At 49.0% G+C, this 16,575-nt stretch overlaps 1 protein-coding gene across 5 annotated transcripts in view; it reads right to left on the bottom strand.

Moving 5' to 3' along the window:
• Positions 1-792: 792 nt before the first annotated feature.
• The window catches only part of LOC307083196 (CASK interacting protein 2), a 45,532-nt gene continuing 29,749 nt past the window's right edge, over positions 793-16,575 (bottom strand). Inside the window, exons 9-22 of one of the 5 annotated variants that reach the window (XM_079747024.1) lie at positions 16,029-16,137; positions 14,112-14,206; positions 13,056-13,173; positions 11,668-11,829; positions 11,387-11,455; positions 9,731-9,906; positions 9,072-9,135; positions 8,825-8,922; positions 8,429-8,539; positions 7,817-7,918; positions 7,178-7,316; positions 4,171-5,832; positions 2,727-3,024; positions 793-2,312 (exon numbers count right to left, since the gene is read on the bottom strand). In XM_079747024.1, coding sequence (XP_079603150.1) covers positions 2,216-2,312; positions 2,727-3,024; positions 4,171-5,832; positions 7,178-7,316; positions 7,817-7,918; positions 8,429-8,539; positions 8,825-8,922; positions 9,072-9,135; positions 9,731-9,906; positions 11,387-11,455; positions 11,668-11,829; positions 13,056-13,173; positions 14,112-14,206; positions 16,029-16,137 — 3,300 coding nt within the window. In that variant the 3' untranslated portion in view covers positions 793-2,215. The remainder of the gene's footprint in view (positions 2,313-2,726; positions 3,025-4,170; positions 5,833-7,177; positions 7,317-7,816; positions 7,919-8,428; positions 8,540-8,824; positions 8,923-9,071; positions 9,136-9,730; positions 9,907-11,386; positions 11,456-11,667; positions 11,830-13,055; positions 13,174-14,111; positions 14,207-16,028; positions 16,138-16,575) is intronic. The other 4 variants (XM_079747025.1, XM_079747026.1, XM_079747027.1 and 1 more) reach the window with 4 other exon arrangements.

The following is a 16,575-nucleotide window of genomic DNA, read 5'->3' as shown; positions in this document are numbered from 1 at the left end:
TGCTGAAAGCGTGAGAGTTGGCAACCCTGCATATGTTAACTTATATAATAACACTTTTGCTGAAACAAATGGCATAGCAAAAAGAATACCTTATTTTCCAAAAATATAATAATTGGTAAATGTAATGTAAATCTGATAATAAATGTTGAAATAATTATTTACTTAATAAGCGATGAACAGTAATCGTTAAGCACACTCAATGCGAGTCTCTCGCTCCTCTCTCTGTAAACTCGTCTTTCTATTTCAACTGTCACCGCTGCCGGTGATTTTATGCCGCCTTCAAAGCAGCTCGGAGGTCGGAAGCTCTTACGTGTCTTTACGTAACTTTTCCCTTCTTCCGAAATAAGAGTGTTCAGGAAACGCCCCTCAGAAGATCGTAGGCTATGACAGAAAACCGAAAAAAAAGATAGTTTGTGCCACTGGAACTACAAGTACTGATGCCTGCAGTGTCCTCTTTGCGCTTCTTGGCTGTATGCCTATTCACAGAGAACTGATGAATCGGTTGCGATGGTTGATCAAAATTAATGTTCAATCCTCATTTACAGTCTGCAGGTATAAGGACAATATTTTATGGATACACTTTGAACAAGTAAATCCCTACGTGCGCACACACACACACACACACACACACACACACACACACACACACACACACACACACACACACACACAGTTCTTTAAAACAGCAGGGGTTTTCCTGAGCGGTAGGGAGGTGGAACACTACACTGGTGTAGAGTATCCCCGGTAATAGTCAAGCATCCAGGCGACAAACCGGTCTAGATGGTGAAGTTATTTAGTACAAAACGTTGGCAGGAGAGACACTGCATAGATGCCTTTCATAAACATACAAGTATCACTGTAGCATGCCATATAGGAAGTACTTTATGCACACACAGCAGAAATACGTTAAGTACTACTCCTTACAAGTCAGAACGTCAACAATAACCTCTTCTGGTTACACATAAGATTTCATTATACATTTATACATATTAAACACACAATATCTTCAGTTTTACATGTTCTTGGGAATAAGAGATAATACAAGAAAATAGGAGACTTTGGTTGAATATAAATTTTCTCCTGTTTATACCTCTAGTATAAAATATACATATTTAGATTAATTTAAATAATAGAGCCAGACTACATTAAAATGAATACATTCCCAAAAATAGTATGCATATTATTTGATATTTTACAGCGTTTTACAGCTGTAACCAGAATGTAAAACTCTGGTGTTCAACTTAAAGTTAACATGCAGTCTAAACTTAGTTAATCTTCCCTTTGTATAAACAACATAGCCTACTTTTACAGGTTTTACAAAGCGTCATAGGCGTACATAGTGTAATATCAAATAATCTGCTCTATTAATAACTCAACATCGAATCCCATGGAATTTAATGGCTTAATAGGGCAGATATCACTTTGTTTGCAACAGATATTTCATTTCTTTCGCAACAAACAATACTACAAAAGTTTAAGGTGTGCAGAGTATCAAAAAATGGCACACATCCCGTGACATACAGGCGTCAAGATCGGCAGAGGGATGCTCTGGCACAGTGAGCCGGTTTCACAACGGTCCTACAACCAAATGGTCTTTTACACGTATCTTTTACATGTGTGGTTACCGATAGTCTAAACGCAGGCCAACATGTTGCATCTACTGTACGTAGGCGTGGCCGAAATAAAATTGTCTTGGTGGTTGACGAGAAACGAGCAGCAACAAGGCACTCCGACGCATCGTCGACCAGAGATATTGTGTCCTCTAGTGTTGACAGAGTGGTACTGCCAGAGATATTGTGCTATTCTGTCTTCTAGTGTTGACAGAATGGAACTGTCAGGTATATTATTCTATTCAGTTCTCCAGTGTTGAAAGAGTCTAACTGTCAGGGATATTGTGCTATTCCGCCCTCTAGTGTTGACTCCAACTGCCATGGAAATAGTGTTTAGTACAACTCTGTGACAAATACAAATTTAACTTAAACTAGTGTGCGCCCTCTAGTGTTCATTAGGCAGAACTGCCAGCGAGGGTGTCGTGGACTCGTGGTAGGGGAGGGCCAGCAGAGCATGCGGGGCCACAGGAAGACGTGAGAACATCTGGATATCTAGTCCTCGCCCTGATGACATCGTAAGATCTTGATGACATCGTTTGTTCTAGTCACCGGGTCTAGATGACATCATGAGTTGTGGCCCTGAGGGGTTCCCGAGGGTTCCTGACTCAATCCAACATGGCGTCGAGTTGGTCAGCGAGGTCATCAAACATGTTGCCGATGTCGTCCAGGATAGTCCCGGCAGACTTCACTGTGTTGGCGCCCCTGGTGGAGACCACACACACACACACACACACACGCACACACACACACACACACACACACACACACACACGCAAAACACAGATCAATACAAATAATATCAAACGTCTCTGCAGTATGTCTATCTGGCTTAACTCAGTAAGTGACTAAACTAATTGGCTAAACCATTCCTTTTCACTTAGGAAGAGTTTTCCTCTACTAGTTTCCTCTTAGACTGATATATCAGGTTCTCCTACGCCGTTTGAATACTGGAAATGTCCTCATCTTATTTAACTTCAATAATTGTTGGTCATTTTTATCCATGCAAGATGGCATCATCATGGTTCTACATATGCTATAGAAACACAATGGATTTTGATTTGAATATCCGATTCAAAATCAAAGCGAGATATCTGGAGGTGTGAGTTCTCCTCCTACCCGTCCGAGACGTCATCCTGGGTCAGCTTCCTCTCCACTGCCTGGAGGGCAGCCTCCAGCGAGGAGCTGGTCTGGTCCAATCTCTGCTGGACCACTAGGGGCCCGGGGCCCGGGCCTACCACGCAGACCTGGAGCTTGCCTGGCGGTGGTGGCTGGCTGGGGTATAGGGTGCTGGGGGAGGCGTGGCTGGGGTAGGGGGTGCTTGGGGAGCCGTGGATGGGTGTTAGGGGGGAGGTGAACGCCACACTCTGGACAGCATTGAGGGTGACGCCCAGCGGGGGCGGGGTGCTGGCTGCAGCTGGAGGGTGGATCACATGTTAGAGTAATGAAAAACCATGATATAACAACCTTACATCACAATATAAAGACCTCTTTTCACAATATAACAACCTCATCACAATATAACAACCTTATATCACAATATAACAACCTCATATCACAATATAACAACTTAATATCACGATATAACAACATTGTATCACCATGAAACAACCTCTTATCACGATATAACAACCTCATATTACCATATGCCGACCTCATATCACGAAATAACAACCTCATATCACCATATAACAACCTTATATCACCATATAACAACCTTATCTCACCATATAATGACCTCATATCACGATATAACAACCTAATATCACAATATAACAACCTCATATCAAGATATACCAACCTAATATCACCATGAAACAACCTCATATCACGATATAACAACCTTATATCACCATATAACAACCTCATATCATGATATAATAAGCTCATATCACCATATAACAACCTTATATCACCATATAACAATCTTATATCACGATATAACAACCCTATCTCACCATATAACAACCTCATATCACGATATACCAACCTATTATCACAATATAACAACCTAATATCACCATGAAACAACCTAATATCACAATATTACAACCTAATATCACAAAACAACAACATAATATCACAATCTATCATCCTCATATCACAATCTATCAACCTAATATTACAATCTAACAACCTTATATCCCATATAACAACATAATATTGCCATGTAACAACCTAATATCATAATATGACCTAGTATCATGATATAAAAAGCTAATATAACAAATTAACGACCTATTGTCAACGCTTTTATCCAAAGCGACTCACAATAAGTACATTTGTCAGAATATAGAGAAACCAATATAACGCTGTCGGTACAGTAAAGATATTCATAGATACAAGTGAAAAGCACTTAAAAATGTTAGATTAATCCATCCCCACAGAACGAAGATGGCTAGGATAAGAAGCTACACAATGATATAATGACCTGGTATTACAATATAAACCTAATATGAAGACTGTGCGTGTGTGTGTCACGTGTATGACTGTAATGTGTGAGCGTATGAGTTTGCCCGTGTGTGTGTGTGTGTGTGTGTGTGTGTGTGCCTGTGCACCGTACCCTGAGCGGCCAGCAGGCTGTGTCTGATGGGTTTTGGGGCGGTGGCGGGGGGCTTTGGGGACAGAGGGGGTCGGAGAACGGGGGTCTCCACCCTTGCCTCGCAGATCCTCCAGGCCTCCTCCTCCTCCTGCTCCTGGCTTTGGGAGGAGGGTCCGCTCCCTCGGTGCTCCCTGTTGGGCGAGCCTCCCTCTCCTCCCCCCTCTCCTCCCCCCTCCCCGCCCCCTTCCGCTCCCTTGGGCTTGTGTCGGCGCTTCACAGTGTCCGACTCCTTCAGGTTGAACTCTGGGAGGTCGGGGGGCTCCAGCACCGCATCAGCCCGCGGCGGCCCCCCCAGCTTGGGCCGCTGCTTGATGGTCAGGTTGCCCTCCTCGGCGAAGGGGAGGCACTCGCTGGAGCTGTTCTGAGGGGAGGCGGAGCCTTCCTGGCCCCGCCCCCTCGATGACCCCGCCCCCGGCTCCTCCTCCTCAGAGTCGGACTTGACCCCGCGCTCCGGCTCCGCCCCCGCGATGGGGGTCTGCTCCGGGAGGTACTCGCTCTGGACCCGCCGCCGCGGGGGGTCCTCCTGCTGGAAGGGGTCTAGCCTGGGGACCGGGGGGGCCGGTCTCCTCTTCCCAGGGGAGGAGGAGCAGGAGGAGGAGCAGGAGGAGGAGGACGAGGTGCTCTCCATGCAGGCGGTGATGCTCCTCACGCTGCCGGGGCTGTCCGTCACGACCCCCCCACCCCCCTCCTCCGTGCTGTGGGTGCTGCTGACGGAGCTCAGCCTCTTGGGCGGGGGCGGGGGCGGGCCCTTCTTGCGGGCGCGCACGGCGAATGACTGGCTCCGCCCCACAGGGCTGCCCTCCTTCTCCGGGCTGCCGTGGCAACGGGCCAGCTGGCTGCGTCCGGGCCGACGGGTCAGGGTGGCGTAGGAGCCCAGGTGACCCGAGTGGTGGGGCGCGGACCCCTCCTCCTCCTCGTCCTCGTCGTCAGGCTCGCCGTCCGACAGGGCGTAGCGCCGCCGGGGCTGGGTCAGGGAGAGCGACGGGTCCCGGGGCTTTGCGGGTGATCGAGAGCCCAACTGGGTGGTCCCGCAGGAGGCGTGCAGGTAGCTGAAGCCCCTCTGGACCGGGGAGCCGTGGGGGGAGGGGCTGTGGGAGGAGGGCTTGGGCTTGGCCGGCACAGGGGGGTACTTGAAGACAGTGGCGGTGCCCAGAGGGACCTGCTTTGGTCGGGGGTCCCAGCCCTCCGGGACGTTCCTCTCCCTGACGGGGCTGCCCTCCAGACTGGAGCCCCCCTCTCCCCCGAGGCTCTCCTGGGAGTGGCAGTGGGGGTTGCTGATGGAGGCGGAGGGGGGCTCCTGGGAGCGTCCGGACCCCCGGGAGCGGGCATCAATGCTCTCCTGGCTCTGGGAGAGGCCCCTGAGGGCCAGCCGCTCGTCGGGGGCGTAGCGGCCGCACATGGCGCTCTGCAGCTCGGCGCTCAGCTCGCTGTCCTGGAAGCTGAGCATGGAGGGGGTGTGGGGGGAGGGGCAGTCCCCAGGGGGGTCGATGGCCACCAGGTGGAGGGCCCCGGGGGTCTTGCGGCGGTGCAGTGTCCCCTGGGCGTTGGAGGACTGGGCCTGCAGGCTGGATCTGTGGACGTCGCACAGCTTCCTCACCGCCAGCATCAGCTTCTTCTGGTGACCTGGGGGAGGAGACGGCCTGAATGGTTACCGAGGAGACGTCAAACAACAAACCCTTTACACCTGCTAGCATGGCAAGACGCGATGATGTCACGGGGTCCGGAGTAGGGCTGCAACTAACGATTATCTTAATAATCGATTAATCGGTCGATTATTTTTTAGATTAATCGGATAAAAAAAGAAACATTTGTAATTGCCGCATCTTTATTCAAAAACTGAACATTACTTCAAATTCACAGTGCAGACTGAAGTGTAAAAACACCAGGTTATCGCTCCAACGTCCCGGAACTATTAAATGATAAAAAAATAAAAAAACATAACTTGGATAACACAAAAACGACATACAATGTATACATTTATATATATACAGTATATAAGGGATGTCCATGGTTAACCGGTTAACCGATAAGATCTTTAACCAGGTAACTAACGGTTAAAAAGAAATTAAATCATCTTAATTTCTCTCAGATGACAGGAGATTGTTCATTTTTATTGATATAGATACCATTTCTGAGACTCCTTAACGATCCAAGTCGTTATTGATACCACTATCGATACTATTCTATTATTTTGTTGAAATAGAACTTGTATTATTGCTTTAATTGCTGATAAGATGATCATAGCTCAAGATAGGACGTTAAACAGATCATAATTCCATCATTACTATCTATTTTATATTGCTGGGAAAACAAGTTTTCGCCAAAATCTCAATTTTTTTTTTTGTGTTGCATTAGAACAAATCAATTATATTACTGAGCCGACCTGAACACATCACATTTGACACTGTTTGCTACTTTTTTTTTAAGCTAACTAGCTCTATTTCCTGCCGATTTTAACATGGATTTAAAAACTGGATTACTATTTTTAACTGACGGGACTTTCTACACCGTCCGGTTCTGTCATGACTACCGCTGCTTTGAACGACTGTTGATGCAAGCGGTGCCGACTCTGAGCCCGTCTGCAGCAGCAGCAGCTGACAGAGTTTTTGGTTGGACTAGACGGATACTGAGTTGAAGGAGATTTTTTAACCCAAAGACAGTGAAGGTACAACACTTTTATATAGGCCTACAGTCCAGTGTTAAGATATGACCAAAATACAAGCTGTGGTAGCTCACACTAAAGCTCACTGTGGGCGTGCATGAACCATGAACCAACCTGTCGGCGGCTTGCTGTAAACAGTGCCGCGCCTACGAGTGATGTATTAATCGCGCGACTCAACGAATCGATGACCAAATTCGTTGCCAATGCTTTTAGTAATCGATTTTTATCGATTTTATCGATTCGTTGTTGCAGCCCTAGTCCTGAGGTTGTGATGTTATGCCTTCATGATGTCATGTTGTTCCTCACCCAGCTTGGTGATGCCTATCTCCTGCAGGTCCTCCCAGGTCAGGTCCCGGACGATGGTGATGGAGTCGTAGCCATTTTCCGCCAGCTTCTTGTGGTACTGAGGCAGAGCAATGGCACTTAGCCACTCCCCAAGGTCCGCCTGCATCACAAAAAAAGCTCTGTCAGCTTAGACAAACAACATGATCTGTATCCCTCTCTCTATGTATCCCTCTTTCCCTCTCTGTACCCTCTCTCTTTGCATTCCTCTTTCTCTCTGTATCTCCCTATCCATATATCCCTCTCCTTATCCCTCTCTTTATCACTATCAATATATCCCTCTCCGTATGTCTCTTTCCCTCTGTATCCACAGCGCTTCGCCTTGAGTAAAAGGGGCAACATTTGATCTGTCCAGTAGTTTGATGTGAAGCACTAGAACTACGATGTTGAAGGTATGCTTTGTTTGGTCTCAGCCTCACTATGCTTTGTTTGGTCTCAGCCTCACTTGAAAGTGGCTCGGGATAAAAGGATGAACTGCTAAATGACATCCGCAACAGCTGCACCTCTAGCCTTCTGAAGACCATACGCTCTGATGGATTCATGTTTGAGAAGAGGTGAAGCAGTGCCTGATGCCTAGTTAGTTAGGAAAATAAATGGTCTTACTGGGATGTACTCCGGCAGCCAATCAGGGATGTTGAGGTTGCCGATCTCCATGGAGATCTTCTTCCGGTGGCCTGGCTTGGTGACGCCGATGGCCGTCAGGTCCTGCAACACCACACAGGATGTTTGACACCCAAGACAGGAAGTTCAACACACCAGAAAGGAAGATCAACACCCCCGAATGGATATGAAGACTACTAGGCAGGAAGTACAGAACACCCTGACCGGAAGTTAACACACATCGACAGGAATCTCCACATAACTAGAAATGAAATATAGTGATAAGAAGTTGAGAGGAAACACAACAGACGTACACACTCATCAAGATGCATTCACAACGCAAGCAAAAGTGGCCCAAATCTGAACACTGTCAACAACATTGGACTAAGTTTGATCAAAACTTTGCACAATGTTCAAACCACCTTACTTGTCAGCTACCCTCACACTATGGAACCTGTGTGAAGACCTTTAGTCTACAATGAAGCTCTGCTGTAACAGGGTCGGACTGGGACCGCTGAGTGGATCCGAAAGCCCCTGATGTCCACCAAGCAAAACCCACCTGATATCATAATTAAGCTTTTCCAACGTGACACTGGGGATCAGAGTGAGTGCTACCTCGGGAGTCATCCTGCTGATGGTGGGAACGTCGTAGCCAGAGTTGATGAAGTTCCCCGTGTACTGCTCCAACTGGAACTCCCTCAGCCACAGGTAGATCGCCTCCGCATCCTGGGGGAGAGAGAGACAGACACACAGGTTGAGAGCAAGACAGGCAGAAGGACGTACAGATCGACAGATGACAAATGGAAAGGAAGGCGGGCGGACGGACAGACAGATGGATGAAGAGGCTAGGCAGACAGACAGACAGATTGAGAGGCAGCCAGACAGGCAGACAGTGGGATCCATATATACGCATTCAATTAATACACAATACAGACACTATTATTCTTTACACTTCATTACTTTTAGGCATACTCAGTCAGGAGGTAACCAATACTATAGCGGTGGTCCTACCTTGCCCTCCAGGAGCTGCTGTGGGTGGACAAACTGCTGGGAGAAGCCCTGCTCTGGCGCCCTCTGGTGGTTCACAGGCTGCCTGCGTGGTGTTCCTGCTGCAACACAGCACGATCCGTTTTGTTTATTAGTCACACACGCATTAGAGAACTGGAGCAGAAGTCCTCAAGCATCCTCAAGTGTGAAACATGAAACAAATAACCATATCATTGAAATATACAGATGAAGGATATGAACGGAGGTATACCAGTTGGTCTGTCCGGCTGTTGGTTAGGCTCAAGGGGTCCAGAATCGCCAGGATGGGGCGCCGACTGGGCAGAAAGACGTTTGAAACACAGTTGAATGAAACTCTAGTCAAGGTTGACTATTTATAATGCATTTGGGTCCGGGTTGTGTCCCTTTCTATCAACGCGAGTCCCAGGTCTGTTTATTATTTTGTGTAATACCGGTGATCAGCGCCGGGCACGAGAGAAACCCATGAAAGTGCCGTTTAACTTGTGTGATGGCAAGGCTGACCATTAGGATCAGCTGAAAAGAGCAGCAAATAAGGTGGAGTAGCGCAAGTTGAGTCAGCGAAACCATAGCCTATTGACGTTCACTTCTGTTCTTTCCATCTAATTTGTGAGGCTACCATGTGTTGTAACGGAGACGATTGACGTTTTGAGAAGTAGAACTGCATTTTTTGTAGCAATTGAATTACTGGGTATGTCGGGTCCTTAAAATACCCTACCCTGTCCCGGAGCCCGGGTCTCTCTCCGCTCAGACATGCATCGGTTAGGGAGCACACGTCCTAACCCGGTGCAATCATCGCCTGGGATCGATTTTCCCTGGTCCGATAGGGTGGGGGTCCGTCATTATTGACACGTGAAGACCTCCAGGGGGAGGACGAGGAGGACGGGTGTGTACCTTGGTGGCGTGGCGGTCGGGTGTCCCAGGTGTCCCGGGGGCGTGGTGGGTCGCGGGGGCGTGGTGCAGGCCGTTGGGGGGCGCGGAGGCGGCGGTGCTCTCGGTGCTCTGACCGCTGCCAGCACTGCGGATGCTGCCGACGCTGCCGGTGCTCCCTACACTGTTACGGTCCCCCGCTGGGAAAGAGAGGTAGGGAGACACACAGGATAGAGAGAGAGAGAGAGAGAGAGAGAGAGAGAGAGAGAGAGAGAGAGAGCGAGAGCGATTCATCACAACACTAGTCTAAGTACTTTAGCCATGCGCCACTCTGCTACTGTAGAATATGTCGTGCTGATGTCTCCATTTGTAGAGGCCATTGTGCAGGTCTTTCCAACTTTAGAAGACGTTGTGCTGGTCTCTCCTGCTATAGATTATGTTGTGCTGGTCTCTCCTGCTGTAGATTACATTGCGCTGGTCTCTCCTGCTGTAGAGGACATTGTGCTGGTCCCTCTTGCTGTAGAGAACATTGTGCTGGTCTCTCCGACTGTAGAGGACGATGTGGTCGTCTTTCCTGTTGTAGAGGATGCTGTGCTGGTCTCTCTGACTCTAGAGGAAATTGTGCTGGTCTCTTCTGCAGAGGAGGTTGTGCTGGTCTCTCCTTCTGTAGAGGACATTGTGCTGGTCTCTCCTACTGAAGAGGGCGTTGTGCTGGTCTTTCCTACTGAAGAGGACGTTGTGCTGGTCTCTCCTTCTGGAGAGGACGTTGTGCTGGTCTGTCCTACTGAAGAGGACGTTGTGCTGGTCTCTCCTACTGAAGAGGACGTTGTTCTGGTCTCTCCTTCTGGAGAGGATGTTGTGCTGGTCCCTCCAACTGTAGTGGACGTTGTGCTGGTCTCTCCTTCTGTAGTGGACGTTGTGCTGGTCTCTCCTACTGAAGAGGATGTTGTGCTGGTCTCTCCTTCTTAGTGGACGTTGTGCTGGTCTCTCCTACTGTAGAGGACGTTGTGCTGGTCCCTCCTACTGAAGAGGACGTTGTGCTGGTCCCTCCTACTGTAGAGGACGTTGTGCTGGTCCCTCCTACTGAAGAGGACGTTGTGCTGGTCCCTCCTACTGTAGAGGACGTTGTGCTGGTCCCTCCTACTGAAGAGGATGTTGTGCTGGTCCCTCCTACTGTAGTGGACGTTGTGCTGGTCCCTCCTGCTGAAGAGGACGTTGTGCTGGTCCCTCCTCCTGTAGAGGACGTCAGCTGGTTTCTCCTTCTGTAGAGGACGTTGTGCTGGTCTCTCCTTCTGGAGAGGAAGTTGTGCCGGTCTCTCCTACTGAAGAGGACGTTGTGCGTGACGCTACAGGAAGCATCAGCCTCTAGCCAGTCATCCAGCAGGGGGGAGGGGAGGAGGGGGGTCTACGGGGGATCTTGGGGTGCCTTGCTTGCTGCTGTTGAAGCGATGCAGTAGAGGCCTTCGAAGTCGCTAACACAGCTATGCTACGCTAATGCAGCTATGCTAACGCAGCTGCGCTGAGGCAGCTACGCTAAAGCGGCTAAGCTAAAGCAACTACGCAATCACAGCCTAGGTAGCGTGCCGTCACAGGGCAGGGGTAGCAGGGTAGGGTTAGGGTGGTGGGGTATCAGGGGGTATTAGGGCACAGACGGCGAGGGTCGGGTGTCGGGGGGCTTACCGACACACGGGTCCCTGAGCACCCAGACGTCCTGCAGGGAGCAGGTAGACGGGGGCCTCGCGGGGGTACCTAGCACACACAAACACTAGCATGGTCGCTACGGTAACGTTGGGCTAGGGGGTAAAGGCTTTCACAACAGGGTCGGTGAACCCACAGACACTCAATCGACCGGGACGACCAGACCAGAGACCACGGGGTTCATGGGCGGAAGGCGAAATCGAACGTGGACCAGTGTGTGTGTGTGTGTGTGTGTGTGTGTGAGTTAGTACTAGGGTTAATACCTGCGTTGTCGCGGAGACCGTTGACGTGCACATGCACTGGGGCATAGAGCGTGTAGGAGTCGTCGGTCTGGGGGGCGGAGCTCAGGCTGGAGGTGAGGGAGGGTCGGGGGAGGAGCTGCTGGCGCTGCGCTGGCAGGGAGGCATGGCGGGAGAGAGTACCCCCTGAAGGGAGGGAGGGAGGAAGGAAGGGATGGGAGGGGGTGAGGAGAGGGTGAGGAGAGGTTAGGAAGCCGATGGAGGGATGGAGTAATGTCAGTGGTTACCTGGAATAATGGAGGGATGGAGGCATGACAGAGGGCATGAGAGAGCGACACAGAGAGAGAGAGAGAGACATAGAGAGAGAGACAGGGGGAGAGACAGAGAGAGAGAAACCGACGGAGTAGAAAGAGAGCGAAACGGTGTGTCTGCAAGATACCCTAAAGTCAGAATTCAAACCCTCTTTCACTCAGTAGAACCTCTCATTCTGCTACACAGGTGGGTGTAGAACCTAGAACCTTTCATTCTCCTGAGCAGGTGGGTGTAGAACCTAGAACCATTCATTCTGCTACACAGTTGGGTGTAGAACCTAGCACCTTTCCTTCTCCTGAGCAGGTGGTGTAGAACCTAGAACCTTTCATTCTCCTGAGCAGATGGTGTAGAACCTAGAACCTTTCATTCTCCTGAGCAGGTGGGTATAGAACCTAGAACCTTTCATTCTGCTAGGTGTGTTAAGAACCTCAATACTTCCAGACCAGCGGGCACACAGAGAGAGCAGGGGGAGTTACTAAGCGATGGAGCCGTTAGTTACCCCCCCCCGCCCGTAGTCAGACGTTAGTTACGGCTAGTCACCGTGAGTCACGGTTAGTGTACGAGACCGCTGGAGCTACTGCTGCTGTTCTGTAATCGTTGGCTAGGTGTGTGTGTGTGTGTGTGTGTGTGTGTGTGTGTGTGTGTGTGTGTGTGTGTGTGTGTGTGTGTGTGTGTGTGTGTGTGTGTGTGTGTGTGTGCGTGCGTGCGTGCGTGCGGGTATGTGTGTGTGTGTTTGAAAGTGAGTGTCAAATATACCGCACTTACATGAATAATCCTCTAGGGAGCACTCTGACATATGTAGAGGATCACTGGAGTATAAGAGAGTGCACTTGTGTTTGTCTTTATAAAGTTGTGAGTCAGCAGCAGCTAGAAGTGGATTCAGACAAAGTTAAACCAGTGAAACACACACACACACACACACAACACACACACACACTCCATCTCAAGTCAGACGGTAGCAGTAATGTCACACTGTCTCTTCATGCCAGTGAGTAAGGTACGTGTGTGTTCATGAGTGTGCACGTGTGTCTCCACGTGTATGTTTGTGTGAATGCATGTATGCGTGTGCACGTGCGTACGCGTGGCCTGCGTGCGCGTACCAGATCTTCTGCTGATGACCTCCACTATGGAGGGCGGGAAGAAGCCCACGCGGTCCGTCCCTCGCTGGACGTCGTGGATGTGGCCCTTCCAGCGCCCGTCCAGATGTTGCTCCAGGACCTGGAGACCCATTACGAACACACGCCCGCCATCAGCAACCAATCACAGCAGAGAACAGAACACGATCCATGTCAGGGACAGGTACTATGTGCAATGACAATAAAGATAATTACATTCTATTATAGGTCATTAAGGAGCAGTTAGGGGTTAGAAAGTACAGAGACAGGTCATTAAGGAGCAGGTAGGGGTTAGAAAGTACAGAGACAGGTCATTAAAGACGGGTAGGGGTTAGACAGCACAGAGACCGGTTATTAAGGAGCAGGTAGGGGTTAGACAGTACTGAGACAGGCCAATAAGGAGCAGGTAGGGGTTATACAGTACAGAGACAGGTCATTAAGGAGCAGGTAGGGGTTATACAGTACAGAGACAGGTCATTAAAGACGGGTAGGGGTTAGACAGTACAGAGAGAGGTCATTAAGGAGCAGGTAGGGGTTAGACAGTACAGAGACAGGTCATTAAGGAGCAGGTAGGGGTTAGACAGACGAAATGATATCTGGCTCTAGGATGCCTACCAATAGCCTGAGGACGCTGGAGATCTAACCCAGATCCTATCTAAGACCCTAACCAATAGACGACCCTGACTTCTTGAAGGAACAGGTCAACCGTGGGGGAAATAGTAGAGGTTTCCATCTTCCTATGGAAATTATGCCTTCCTTACATCATCTATTTCCATTAAAAATGTTGGAATGTTTACGAGTAGAGAAAATAAATCTCTCTGTGTACTTCCTCTCAACATGTTGAATCTCTACATGTTGAGTCTATACATTTTGAAAATATGTATGTTATAACTCAACATGTTGAAACTCTACATCTTTAAACTCTACATGTTGAATCTGTACATGTTAAAGCGCTACACATTGAAGCGCTACATGTTGAATCTCTACGTGTTGAGTCTCCTCATGCTGAATCTCTAGATGTGTGTGCATTAAGTGTCTCACCATGATGACATCCCCGGCGCGGATGTTGAGTGCGGTGGGATCGTGGAGGTTCCAGTAGTCCTTTAGAGCCCTCACCTGTAGAACACCTGTAGCATCTGGAAGACACACACACACACACACACACACACACACACACACACACACACACAAGTCAGTCACCTACACAACCAGTAACATCAGGTACAGGCATGTAGACAGACAGACGGTTAAACAGGCATGTCGACAGACAAACAGGGACACACACCGGTACACAGCCAGACAGGTAGACAAGCCAGGGACGCAGAGAGCCAGACAAATAGACAGACAGACAGGTTCGCAGACAAACAGGTAAACAGACAGGTAGGCCGACTGATGGGTAAACCGACAAAGGAACACTGACAAACAAACAGTCAGGAAGAAGGACTGAACACAGACAACTAACCTCCAAAGCCAACAGAGAGCGAGGACCAGGGCTGTGCTGAGGCTATGCTCACCGCTACATTAGTACACTGCCGGTGAAGTGGACGGCCAGAGCCCTGGCTTATTTCATGCTAGCCGCGTGAACTCTATCTAGGCTACCGTACACGCCACATCACAGCAGGACACAGCGGGCACCAGGCACCACGTCAAACTGTTTACAAACAGAGTCATCATCGCTCCTTGAGCCGATAAACAGCAGGCGGTCCCCCTGAGACCCCGTGGATAGGTGTTGGTACCCGCCGGTCCCCACAAGTACTTATTACGCACAAACACACTCTCTCACACACTGTCCGGGTTCCCAGGCATACGGGGACATGAAAGCCTCAAGCCGGCTGGATTACAGAGTAGATAACACAAACAGAGGAGACCAACTTCACAAGAAACTTTACGCACACACACAATGCGTTCTAGATGGCAGTCTGGAGCTCCTGAGGTCACACAGCTGTTATGCTGTGATTACAGCCCTCTCTCTCTCGCTGTTGTGCAGGGCTCCATTGGCAAAACAGATAGTTTCCTGGTAGCATAATACTAACCATTGTTTTCTCTCTCTATTCTTATGTCTGTCTCTCTCTCTCTCTCTCTACCTCGTCAGTTGAAAGAGGGATGTGATGCGTCGTCCGACTCCCTGATTGTTCAGGTCAAGCCCTTAATCTGTATTTCAACCAAGTGTGATGTAAAGAAAATAATGTGTTTTGAAATCACACTTTTTGGCATCACACCAATTAAAGTACGAACCAAATCGTATTTGGTTCACGACAGGGACTAGCATGTAGCTCCTCTAACAGCCTTTAGGTGGTTCACGGTAGGGACTAGCATGTAGCTACTCTAATAGCCTTTAGGTGGTTCACAGTGGGGACTAGTATGTAGCTCCTGTAATAGCCTTTAGGTGGTTCAGGGTAGACACTGTTGCGTTCTTGAAGAAAGTAGTCTAATTTGAATCGCTTTAACTCACTTTATTTGTTAAAGTATTTCGGTATGGTAACTATGAAGAAAAAGGAGGGGAATTGTATGGACACGCGTGTGAGCGACAAACAGCAGGCCTCTGTACCTAACTCCCTAGTATGGACTGCCGGATGTTTCTGATCTCGTTGGCTTCAGGCCCTGCTTTAATACCGAGTAGGCGTGGCCTATGTGACGTATTGGTTTCGCCCTCCTCACCTATCTAAAGGTGCTGCCATCTTTGGCTGGAATAGTTATTGCAGCTTGTATGTTGGGTCTTGCTTCCTAGTGGCTATGTGTGGTAATTACGGCTTACGTGTTCGATCCTACTTCCTAGTGGCTATGTGTGGGTAGCTTTATGTGTTTAAAATACATAACAACACTAGCATGTAGCTCCTCTAATAGCGAAATGGAAAATAAATGTTCCCTTTGTTCGGTTCGTAAGGCACCAGGACTGAAAACAGAAATGCGGGATGATGGTCCCAGGTGAATATCGGTGGGTCATGTGACCCTGTTCACCTCGGAGCAGCTGTTTAATGTCCTTGCTGGCGTGCGAGGTGGTGAACTGGTTGACGATGTCCAGTGCTGTCTGGTTGTACGTGTTGCGGATGTTGACGTCCACCCCGGCCTGCAGGACCACAAACCACAGTGCTGTTAGCACATCGCCAACGTATGTTAGCACACCGCTAACACTTGTTAGCACACCGTTAACGTATGTTAGCACACCGCTAATGTATGTTAGCACACCGTTAATGTATATTAGCACACGCCTGATGTATGTTAGCAGGGACAGCAATATGTTGCTTACGTATGGTTGCAGGGAGGGCCCTAGGTTTGCTATAAGCCCAGTATGTTGGCTTGTAGCGCTGTACGCTGGCGTAGCAAACACGGAGCCCTCCCTGCTAACACACTGGAATCCTGGGGTACCCTGCTCTTAGCTAAGAGTGTTTATAGCTTATATACTGGATTCCAAGATAGCAAATTGGATATCTATCTAGCATACAGCAGTCATACCCAATGTACTGTGCACTTTGCTTACATACTGGGGTTCTTGCAAAGAAATGAT

This window comes from Pollachius pollachius (assembly GCF_949987615.1).
Source record: "Pollachius pollachius genome assembly, chromosome: 11".
Lineage (NCBI taxonomy): Eukaryota > Metazoa > Chordata > Actinopteri > Gadiformes > Gadidae > Pollachius > Pollachius pollachius.
This window is presented reverse-complemented; position numbering and strand designations above follow the sequence as displayed.